The 12,703-nt window shown below is 34.7% G+C and overlaps 1 protein-coding gene across 4 annotated transcripts in view; it reads left to right on the top strand.

Annotated features, from left to right (window-relative positions):
* The window catches only part of LOC135466419 (glutamine--fructose-6-phosphate aminotransferase [isomerizing] 1-like), a 37,406-nt gene that overhangs the window by 13,310 nt on the left and 11,393 nt on the right, over positions 1-12,703 (top strand). For 3 of the 4 annotated variants that reach the window (XM_064743884.1, XM_064743875.1, XM_064743902.1), the window contains 6 exons: positions 1,355-1,413; positions 1,842-1,976; positions 4,169-4,230; positions 5,244-5,323; positions 9,286-9,309; positions 12,090-12,195. In XM_064743884.1, coding sequence (XP_064599954.1) covers positions 1,355-1,413; positions 1,842-1,976; positions 4,169-4,230; positions 5,244-5,323; positions 9,286-9,309; positions 12,090-12,195 — 466 coding nt within the window. The remainder of the gene's footprint in view (positions 1-1,354; positions 1,414-1,841; positions 1,977-4,168; positions 4,231-5,243; positions 5,324-9,285; positions 9,310-12,089; positions 12,196-12,703) is intronic. The other variant, XM_064743893.1, reaches the window with a different exon arrangement.

Genomic DNA, 12,703 nt, shown 5'->3' with positions numbered 1-12,703 from the left:
TTGAGAAATATCGTACATTCAGTTTTGGTATGATTGCCAAGAGCATTTGGCAGGCAAGTCTTTAATATGATTAGGTAGGTCAGTTTTCACTTTGGCCTTGCTGCAGCCTTTTTCACTTCTTTTCCTTTTGTTTTTTTCATTTAAGGAAATACTAATGTAATACTAATGATTTTCTTCATAACTAGAAATTTATTCACTTAATTGCCTGATTCTGAGAGCTCTGTTGATCTTTGAAAGGTATTTTAAAGTTTGTTTGGAAAGTTGGCAGATATTCTACTGGAAAAATGTAAGTTCCAGCTCAGAAAGTGTTTTTTTTTTTTTACCTTCATTAGACTTTTTTGGGGCCAAATTTTAGGACAGATACAGTTCTTAATGGTTTTAGTTTATGGGTATGATAGTAAGGTTACAAGATGTCAGGTTGTGCTGCAGGCAGTGTCATATGAAACTAATTCACATACAGAATAAATTACAGTTTTATATAGCTTAAAGATAGCTTATATATAGCTTAAAGAAAAAAAAAGCTTAAAATTACTTCTGACTCCTGCCTTCAGTGCTTGTCTGGCTATCTTGTTCTTTTCAGAGCTTCATTTGTAGGCTCCTGAAATGGGGAACTAGTTTTAAGCACATTGCGTACCTGTAGTGTTGAGAAAAAAGTGAAAAAAGACAGCATAACATATAATTCATATCAGAGACATATATTTTAATAAACAGTATAATGAGTTTGAGAGTATCCCAGGCCTATAGACTGGCATATTTATGAATACAGTACTATATATTCTTTTTGCTGGATATCATGAAGAAACTTAAAGAAAGTGAAATTTCATCACCTTGTAATGAAAAGCATTGCTCTGAAAAATATAATGTTGTGTAGTGCACACTAGGAATTTTTATCAAGCAGTGTAACCCAGACTTGGTAAAAAAAAAAAAAGATAAAAAAAACCCTCTTGAGCGACACATTGACTGCGTCTTTTGATATGTTTCTTGTGATATGTACTGGTTCATATTGTAACTCTTTAACATTTCAAATGTTTGCAATATGTTGTTTCAAGTATCCTTTAGGGACATTATTCTGTGAAGATGAAGGAAACTTTTTGTGAAGCTCTGAAATTGATCAACCCAAACGGTCTATTTTTCTCTCTAAAATCAGTTTTAAAAGGTGCCTTATATCTTATTGAAAGCTGCTGTTTCCAAAGTTGTGATGTGAGAAAACTAGGGATATGAGGCTTTAACTATGTGAACTAATTTTATCCAGTAAATCCTATCTGTGTTGTGTTCATCATGTATGGAGACTAAGATGCTATGCCCAAGGTGTTGACAGATGTTTTAAGAAAAAAGTGTACATTTATTTTTGTAGAATTTGTGGTTATTCACAATGGGATCATTACAAACTACAAGGATATCAAATCTTTTCTGGTAAGTCAGATTGACATTTCTGTTGAATTATAATAAATGTACCCATTCGTTTAGGATTCCCCCCATGATAATGCTGGCCGAAGTCACATAAGTGAAATATAAGTAAAACACCAGTCGAATACATGAAATAGATATTCATTCTTATGTCTTGCAAATTATGTATTCCTTTTGGTATCTATTTACATTATTGTAGCTTAAATTAAAGTGCATATATATCTTCTGTCATCATGTCTTTTTTTCATCACCATGAGTCTCATCTTTGATATGGCTGAAACATTACCAGTGTGGCATTCAGCCTGAAGTATTCATTCCTTTATCATCTTGAGAGATCGACTGGTTTTGAGAGATCATGTAACATAACTCTTTGAATTGCAAGAAAGGATAAATGTTTAGAATATCAAAGGTTATCAACCAACTTTTGTCTTCAGATGAACAAAGGAATGGAGTTTGAGTCAGAAACAGACACTGAAGTTATTGCCAAACTGGTGAAGCACTTGTATGACACCCACAAAGAACAAGGGATTTCATTCCGAGAAACGGTGGAAATGACAGTCCAGCAACTGGTAGGTCTTTGTGTTGGTTGTAATCTGTCTTTGATGTAGCAGTACCTGCAGCAAAAAAAGGAAAAGCTACATTTATGGAGGGGCATACATTTATAGATATGTAGGTAAATTTGTACAACAGGTAATATGGGTAACCACCCTAAAATATGGTTGGTGACTAAGCTGTACATTTGGCTTTGATTTCAAGAGTTCTACATTGGTATACATATACATTGTGTACAAATGTAAACAACCTTAAATATCACCAGGGGCCTTCCATGGCTCAGTTGGTTAGTGCGCTAGCGCAGCGTAATGACCCATAAGTGGGAAGATCTGTCAGCAACCTGCGGATGGCCGTGAGTTTCCCCCAGGCTCTTGCCCAGTTTTCTACCAACCATGAAATATTCTTGAGTATGGCATAAAACACCAATCAAATAAATAAATAAATAAATATCACCAGTGACTAAGTTGCATATTGGCATTGATTTCTAGAATTCTTTTGATCTAATATAGTTTGAGGTTTGTCGGGAAGGTAGGATGATATTCTACTGGAATAATGTTTCAGCCCCATAAAAAATATTTGATGACATTTATTTGTCTCTATAAAATGCGTTTGTCTTTGGTGCGAAATTTTATGTTATTTGCCTTATGTCTTTGACACGTCACTGAACATGTGGTGAAAATTGATTTTATTTCAAACGTCAGAAAACTGTTCACTGTATATCTAGCTAAGACTTTATTTTGACAGTAGTCAGCTGAAATTGATCAGCTGGGTATTGAACATGATGACTGATCAATATTTTGTGGATTTTCCTGAATGATGAAATGTATGCACTGGTATGTTGTGGGGGCTGTGAAAGCTGTCACACTGAACCTGGCCATTTTAAATCTGTAACATCTTGTGTCAGACCAAATCACCTATATTTACTGAGCCTATCTTACTATGCCACCCATACCCATTGATTTGATGCCCAGCTATTAGCCCTTTCCCGTGGCAAATTTTCCATGGTGGTGAAAGGGCGGTGGTGGGGTGTGTGAAACTTGTTCCCCCACCTTGGCACATTATGGATCAAACGCGAGTTATGGGCTGTTTCAGATATTTCAACAAAATTCTTGCTGCGTTTTTCAAGTTTTTAATTTTTTTTTCATATTTCCTTTATTAAAGCAGTTTTTAAGTAATTAAACAAAATCCTAGAAAGTGACTGATCGGTTGATTAGAATGTTTCCAACAGTGTAAAATATTTTTAAAACATCAGATTGTAAAGTGGCCTGTTAGCACCCAGTGGGTACCATTGACAATGTATCCATAGTTTGGCTTGAGATAGTTGGTCAAGGCCTATGCAGCTAATACATTGAAAGGTCTGCATGTATATGCATTCTAAATGGAAATCCAGGATTCCTTGTGTGTTACTCGGCAAAAGCTTAATGATGCAGGTGACTGGTCAGAAAATAATGTTTCAAATGCATTTAAATTCAAATGCATACAAATTCTTAAAATTTCAACCAAACTTCTTTCATCTTACTGTACTTCATGTTGGTATTTCATTTTTCTTTTCATAAAATGCTTTTTAAACATACGAAATGAGTTTTTCTTAAAATGGAATGATGTGCGTCCTTTGTTTTGGACACATCATCAGTTCATTCATGGCAGTCCTGAACAATTGACATGTAAGGTTCGCTACCTCTGCTGTTGACATTTGAGGCTTAAATTGTCTGGAACTCATGAGGTCAGGTAGTTTATGTGACATGACCTCCCGAGCATTTCTGCAGGGACTAATTACCAATGGTGCTGTCCTCAGCTTGATTTAACCTGACCTGGGAGACCACACATTGTCAGGTCAATGCAAATTCCTGGTGGGCCGCAGGTAAAACTCAAACCCGAAATGTGTTTGACAAAGGATTTACAACATTTCGACGTGGAGTTTTTTCAGTCCGCTGCCAAAAGAGAAACTCTAACCCGACTCCAGTAGCAGGCTGGAATAAAATATCGCCACTCTAATGCCAGATTCCTGTCCTCCTGGGTCTAGGGCTTGTCGCCATGGCATCGCAATGTAGGACGAACGGGATGTAAGGGAGATCGTGTAGGACTGTGTTTGTTGACAGCGGTGAGCGTGATACAGCCTCCAGACTTTGACTTGAGATTCTTGCTGTTTGTCCTCTAATGTTTACAGCCGTCATGTTTTCTTCCTTTGTTTTTTTTTTTTTTTTCACAGGAAGGAGCATTTGCCCTGGCCTTCAAAAGTGTCCATTTCCCGGGCGAGTGTGTGGTGGCCAGGTATGTGCATGCTGTAGCCAACCTCCGCGCTCGGCTTTTGCCTCACTGCATTTGCGGCTTCTGCAGGCTTTGGCAAGAAAACCCAGAATACAGCCAGTGAAAACAAACCTTACAAAACCTACATAAATGTGTAACATGCTTTCACTGCAGTCTCATCGCATGCAAACATGCTGGCACATCACCTCAGAAGAAAACCCAACATTCAAGTGGTGACATGAAAATTAATGCCTTCTTACGATTGTGTTCTACATTGACATTTTGAACATTTTAGTTTCACATACTTTTATGTTGAAGAAAAATGTTGAAGAAAGTTTAATGACCTACATTCCTTGAAAGCTGGGTAAGCTGTGGACTTATGAGCTTTTAGGGAAGGCTAACCTACAGAGCATGAAGGACAAGTTGTATACATGTATTTTGTAGAAGCCCTTGTGAATTGTTGAACCAGAATCCGTAGCTTACAGTGTTAGCACTGTTAGCACCAAAACTTGTTGAATAATTGTCATACACATTAGAGAATTTCCTCTCTGAAGAGTATTAAAAATGTGGAACTGTATAAAAGGCATGGAGCCATTGATCTAGACAGAGCAAAATTCAAACTCAAAGCTTTAGGGTGTCAGTAACAACTACCACAACTTAGTTCTTAAGCTTTTAAGCCTGATGGTGTCTTCTGTCTGTTATATTCATCCAAGACATAACATTTTAAAGTCAAGGACTGATGTCAACTGTGACAAGAAAACTTAACCTCCAGTACTAAATTAGAAGTCAATGAAAATTCTGCCTTGACTTAGGCTATATACCCAGTACAAGTTTATAAAATTTGAAAGTCTTTTGTTCTAAAGTGACAAAGAAATTTATTAGATTGCATGATAAGAATAAAGATTGCACCAGTATAAAAACATTTAATATTTTTGATAATTGCAACACTCAGTGCACTTATAGAGAACTGATTAATGATGCTAACATTAACTTTTCATTTTACAATAACAGACATGATTATGTTCTCTGTTTCTCAGGAGAGGAAGTCCATTGTTGATAGGTGTTAAGAGTAACTCCAAGCTTTCCACAGATCATATACCTGTTCTCTACAGTAAAGGTAAGCCTACACCTGCTACAGCAGAAATCTCACATTAACTGTGTTCACAAATGTCAATGTGCATGTTTGTGTGAAATAGGCACAACTTGATTTTTAGAAAAGTGCACCAAAATGTATAGGTACTATGCACATGATGGTCTTGCATGTTGCGTTAATTGCTGTTGAAACTGTCCGGTGATAGAGTTAGTGTCCATAAATATTTTTGTTCAATGAGACTATTAATTGAATATTTCACCAATTTTATGATTAATTCAATTTATATTTAACCTGAAATTTAACACTGTTTGAGACATGAATATATTTAAGTTTAACTTTCTATTTGTCATTTGGTTAGTAATCTTTGTAGTTTTCACAGTTATTAAGTATTGCCAATTATATGGTTGTACATGTGTCCTTTTGTGTTGTATGTGTATCTTGCAGTAAATATTTGTTTAATATTTGTCCAGTTTGGTTTGACATTTTGGTCACTATTATATGTTGATTTGCATGATTTCTACTCTTCTTGGTGCATCGTGACAAATTTAATGCTGTTTCTTTTTGAATCAATGGGTCATATTCTCCTAAGTTGTGTGTCCTGTATGTTTATGTACATTTATTTATTTATTTGATTGCTATTTTAAGCTGTACTCAAGAATATTTCACTTATACGACGGCAGCCAGCATTATGGTGGGAGGTTGCTGCCAGACTATGCACATGTAAGATTTGTGTGATCGAGTTTTGTTTATTGATCACAAAGTTACAGAAACTGGCTCTATGTGACATTCTTATTACCAAAATAGGCATGCGGTTGTCATGGGTACATCCACATCCCTTACTTACTGACTGTAACTGTTGTAAGTCTCTAAGTAACTAAGCAAACAGGAGAAATAGCTGGAAGCATTCCTGTAGAGCAGTATCATTTGTCATTTATTCAACACTGACTTAGATTCAAAACATGCACTCACATTTGACACATTTTCAGATGTGTTTAATAACAAAACTGTTGTGCAGAAGAGTGTAGATGTAATATCTCTTAATCACCATTTATTCTCATGGTACTTTTTTCATTAGCAGATTTGCTTTTTTGTGAAGCCCGAAGATTGGCCATCCCAACCAATGTAGTTTTGTCTTCAAAATCAAATTAAAATGGTGCAGAAATCTGACTGAAAGTTGGTCTGTCGTATTGCGAAAATATTGAGCAGTTAGGGTATGTGTGTATCAAAATAGAATGTAAAATAAGTTAGGTGATCATAACATGTACAAATGCAATCTAACTTTTAGTGGCTTACAGCTCTTAAAATTGCTGAGTAGCACAGAGCAAACTAGGAAGCACTTGAGAGCGATAAAAACTGATAAAAAAACGTCTGACTTCAAAGGGTTTTCTCTTCTCTTTTAGTGTCAAATCTTATAATAAATTGTCTGGTTTATCTTTCACCTGAACTGAAGCCTCTTGAGTAACTTAAATCTGTACCAGTTAGAGATTGTTATGCATGTCATTGCAATGTCATGCCATTTATTATCCTTAGTGTATGACTTATGTCAATAGACAAACGTGAACAGCACGTCAAGTTAGTGAATTGCGATCAATATCAGGTGTGCTTGATGTCATGAGAGTCAATGGAAATCCGGTAGGTCAGCGGATAATGCAGAAGAGCATGTGAAATAACATAAGAAATTGTAGAAGGCCTGCATCTGTAAATGTTGAAGGGTGCGTTGTATCCATTTGAACCCCTTGTTGTCAACAATTAAAAAGCCGATAACAAATGATTATGTTTTGAAGCCAAGTCAGCAACATTTCAGTCATGTTGTGGTGAAAAAAAGCTGAGAGTTTTAGAGGAAAATAAATCTTACCTTCTTTGTCTCACTTTATTCATACCACTTAGTTTGTAGCACTTTCCTATAATGTGGTCAGAGCTTATTGAGCTTGCTGTGTTCATGAACAGTAGGGGAAATGTTTGTCCACTTCATTTACTGAATCTAACTACCAGAATTTTTAAGGAATTTGAAGGAGTTGACAAGAGAATCCTTCTTGTTCTTGTTTTTGTTTGTGAAACAAGTTTGCGAAGACCAACATTTGTCTGAGAGAAAAAGCTGTAATTACATTGCTTAGTGTATGAAGAAATTCACTATACAAAACAAAATGGTGACCAATGGGCTGGGAACTCCCTAATTTTAGGAAATTCTCCAAAATGTGCATAAAGTAAAAGGCATAGTAATTAATATATTGTAAATGTCCCCAGAAGAATGAAAAATAAAAGTTTCCATGATTTCTGTAGTGTGACATGCTTAAAAACTAGACATTTGCAATCATTGGTTAATAGCTGTACGTTTCCGGAATTCTATTAGCTGGTCATGTTTGAGCAAAAACAGGTTTATTAAACCTGTAAATTATTCATCATTGTTGTATGTATATAAGAGGACACATGACAAACTGAGATGTTAACATGTCTGACACAAGTCAGTTTTGATATATGACTGCTTTTTATAATTACATATTCTGTTATCTGCGACATTACATGTAGAAGTCCATATATTTAGCCAGTGCTGGATTTACACCCAATAGTACTGTACTTTGTTTGGTAAAAGTCACAACTAGCAATACATATAGGTCAACAGGGAATACAAGTAGATGACTTTTCAAATTCAAATTCCTCACACCATGTCAGAACTGCACTACATTAGGCTCATAGTAACATTGTCAGCAGAGTTATGCCCCTTTGAGTCATGACCACTGCTTTAAAACCTGTATATTTCATATGGGAGATTATCAGGTCATGGTAGCTATGTAGCAGAAATGGCAGAATTTGTGACTTGTTTGAATAATAACATATACATATTTGTTTAGATATAAAGAAAAACAGTGAAGTCAAATCATATATTGACATTATAATAAGCAGCTGCTTTCTTTGAGTGCAGGATTCCCCATTGTAACATGATCAGTATAAAAGGGGAACATAGTGTATGTGTAGTGTGAGAATGTAATGATGTTATTTTGGTGGATGGTGGACAACGACTTCAGGTTTACTTTAATATCAATGCAGCAATTCCACTTTGCCTTAATGAATTTCAAATGTGTAGTATTTTGGAGGGAATTTTCAAAACAATGTAATACTTTTTGAAGCTCGATATTTCATGCCTATGATATTAGTTTCAGACATTTGCCAGTACCTCAGTAATCTATCATAGATCTTTAAACCAATATAAAGTCATGAGTTTGAATAGAACCCACAAACTTAATCCAGGTTTGTTTTGTTGGGTTTCCTCCACCCATAAAGCTAAACTTGCCGCCTTGATTATGCTGACACATGGCATGGTTACAAAACATAATATAAATGCATTACTGGTATATACGTTTTTCTGTGACATTTCTAGCATACACATATGGAAGCCTATGGGAGTGACTGTTGAAAAAAAAGCTGGTAAAAAAAAAATTATTCTAGATTTCTACTTATGTTTTACTTTTCTTGATGTGATACGTAGATGAATAGTCTTGTATGGTCACAAGACACAACACCATCTTTCTAACACATTAAACATAGAGTTGTCATGTCAGTGAGTAGGTCTTTACTAAAACAAACAGAATTTAGAAAGACTATATTGAGGCCAACAATATAAAATTTCTGTGACCGGGAATCAACATTTGAATGCACATGACTTGCATGCAATGAGGTAACTGTATGACAGACTCTCAAGATTTCATGAGAAGAAAGTAAAAAATGTTGACATAAGATAAAGTTCAGATCTCTAGGAAAGAACGAATCTGAGAAAAAAGTTGACTGAAATTTTAACTTTTTACCTGTTAATCATTTTTTTCCACTGTGACGCCAATAGGCTTCCATATACATGCAGTAATGAACATTTTGATGTTCTTTAAGTCTTATTTTTGTTTTATTCTACTGTTATTATTTGTCTGGTGGTTGTTGTTCTTGTTTAACTTGTGTTTTTATTGTTTTGTGTTTGTGCTTGCCATTTGTACCTCTAGACACCAAAGAGTTCACCACAGAAGGTATTACTTCCCCTGGCAAAATATGCATGTTTGGAGCTCTGTCAGCTGCCTTAGTGTAATTTCAAGCTTTCATATATCTGGAGCATTCAATAAACGTAACACTCTTCCACACGTATCCACAAAACTACAGTGAAGTAATAGACTGGTATTTAATCGAGAAGAAGAAAATAACAAGTCATTTTGATATTAACCTTCCACATGTAGATTCCTCCACTGGTGATTGGGAACATATAGTGTATTGCTGTTATGTATCTTATTTTGATATACTTGTGTAATATCATAGATATACAGATGCTGAAAAAAATAATTGAAATTGAGTTTGATAAAATAAAGATTCATTGATATTTTCCTTGTAAATGTAGAGGTATCCACAAGTGATTAGGGATGTGGGTGATATTGTTGTTAGTGCAACAAGTGAGTGAATCATTCTTGAGTGTGAGGTTAAGCAACAAATAGATAATTTATTGCAGCGGATGAAAAATGAAGGACATTCAGTAGTAATAAATTCTATGACAGTGTGAAGTTAAAATCAGTAGCAAGCACTGATATTCCAGGTTGCAAGAACTTCAGATAATAATTAATCTGAACAAGTAGAAACATTCTGGAAAAAGGGGAAGAAATACTTTTGCCAAAAGAGTTAAACACTTGGAATCTTTGCAAAGACGCTTACCCCTGAAATTCTACAAGACTACAGGTGTTCCTTTTTTTGAAACTCATTCTGAGCGGTGTTGTTTCAAAGGAAGGATTACAGTACCCATGAATAATTGCCCTATTGTTTTTTTTTATTATTAAAACATTGTTTTTAAATCATATTTTATTAAATTTCTTAAGCCTTTTGTGACAGCAATATGTTATGAATAAACTACTTCAAACCACATTACAGAAAAGGACGTAGTTGAAGAACAAAGTATATGTTTATGTATAAATATATATATAATGGTGAGATTGCAAACCTGAAGAACCATACTGTGTCATTTTTGACAGTTTTTCATTTCTTAAATTACATGTACAGTACACTTCTGTACCTCTGTCTGCATAGAAGTAATTTCTATTTATTTAGAAGTAAATTATTTATGAGAATTTTATTCCCCTCTAACAGTGGAGAAATCTAATGGACAAAAGCTCCTGCTCAAGTGACCCTGAGACATGCCCCTCTGAAATAATTCATGTGCGAGAGTTATTGTTTGCTCCATGTTTTATCCTTCCTCTGAGGAAGTTTTCATGTTTCTTGAAAGAACCTTCATACTCAGCAAGCTTCTGCCTCATAAGGAATTGAGACCAATCATTTGAGTTACTTTGGGTCCATGGTCCACTTGGGAGATGCGTTATAAAGAAAATAGAAAATTGGTGTAGTGGTGCACAATGTACCGGTAGTAGAAAATGTTTGTACTAAGCTTGAATGCCCAAAGATGTATGGGGTCTTGTGCTTTGTAGGAGAGGAATGGGAATTGCTGGAACAGGAGTTAAGAGAAATTTGTATTAAATAAGTTGGACATAACTACTTTCAGAAATGGTAGAAACATTGCATGCTGTAAATGACCTGAGATTTGGCCAAAATTTTTTTAGAGGTAAATAAATATCTTAAAATGTTGCTTTTTGTACTGAAACTTACATTTTCTGAGTAATGTATATATATATATATATATATATATATATATATATATATATATATATATATATATATATATATATAGAATCTCTACCCAACAAACCTCAAAAGACGTTTCTAAGATCAGTAGAATTCTTAGAATCTGGCCAAATATGTGACTGTCATGAATGCAACTTTGGTTCATTTACAGTACTTTTATACTTTAACTGGCGGATTCTCAGTGTGTTGAAATCACTTGTAATAAAAAGAACATGTAAATGTGTATATTTAACCACTAGCTAACCAGGTCTGCACACAACTTACCATACCACTTCAGTGATGCACAATGACAATAAGATATTGTAGTATTAAATGTAAAATGGTTTTACACGATTATCAGCCATGATTGTAAGGGGATATTAACTATTTACTAATTAACCAAAATTATTTCTGTCTAGTTATTGTATTTAAAATAACCGTCTTATTTATAACGCCAAAAAATTACAAATTTGAAAGTTTTCAAAGCATACATTGTACATGTACTATGTACCAAGCATATTTGTGTATTTCAGTAATGGATGCCTATTGCCTTGCTTCAAAGTTCCATGACTTTTTATAAAGACCATGGGAGTATTGATATGATGAAAGCTTTAGTTTCATCTATATGGCTTGCTTATTCCAAATCTTGTAGCATGGCCATATTATTGATATTTATACAGTATGAAACATCTCATTCTTGTTGTTTGATCATGTGAATTATATATATATATATATATATATATATATTGTTAATTTTTGTTTAAAGTTTTAAATCTTTTCAAAAACTCAGTTAACAACTATGTCTAAGGCTACAGGATTGTGGTTTTGCATGGCTTCTAGCATGACAGAATATCATTACACCTCCAAGTAAAGGCATGATGCATATTGAAGAATATAAATACAGATCTGAACTACATGTTGTATAAATTTAAATATAGATTTTGATTTGTATGTTGTACATCATTTCTGATTTCCGTGGTAGCAACTTTCATTTTGTATCTTATATTCCTTCCTGCTTTAAATCTTTCAGTTCATTTTTGTACATGTACTAAGGTGTTCCATATTTTGACAACTGCTTCTAAGTGTGCATCTCTTAAATTTTTAAAATGTATATTATGCAAAATCATCTGATATCTGTTTTCCCATTGGTCAGAACACCGAGGCTATATGGGTGCTCAACAGAGGTTGGACAGTACAGCAGAATTCCATCCAGTTGGAACAGACAAGAAAGTTGAATACTTTTTTGCCTCTGATGCCAGGTTGGTCAATAAGACTTGAATCTTCCTTGCTTCCTTCTTGTTTTAAAGAAAAGTATATTCTGTACACATTCCAGATTAAGTCGGGAACATGTCATGGCTACAAGAAAGGTCATATGAAATTTGTTTCTCTCCTACCTGTTTATTTACTTAATACTTGTATATTGTTTAACCAATAACTAACGGGTATAATAAATTGGGAAGATATTTTGTAGTTTACTACCATATCAATGTACTAGTGTGGACCTTGTCACATGATAGTGTGGACCACCTTGCCAAGTTATGGTTTGAACCACCATATCATGTGATCATGATAATATGGACCTCCTTGTGATGTAATAGTGTGGCCCTATCCACATGATAGTGTGGACCACTTTGGCAAGTTAAGGTTTGAACCACCATATCATTTGATCATGATGATATGGACTACCTTGTGATGTAGTAGTGTGGACCTTTCCACATGATAGTGTGGACTACCTTGCCAAGTTACGGTTTGAACCACCTTATCATG

This window comes from Liolophura sinensis, chromosome 1 (genome assembly GCF_032854445.1).
Source record: "Liolophura sinensis isolate JHLJ2023 chromosome 1, CUHK_Ljap_v2, whole genome shotgun sequence".
Classification (NCBI taxonomy): domain Eukaryota; kingdom Metazoa; phylum Mollusca; class Polyplacophora; order Chitonida; family Chitonidae; genus Liolophura; species Liolophura sinensis.
The sequence above is the reverse complement of the archived record's forward strand: the minus strand, read 5'-3'. Positions and strand labels throughout refer to the sequence as shown.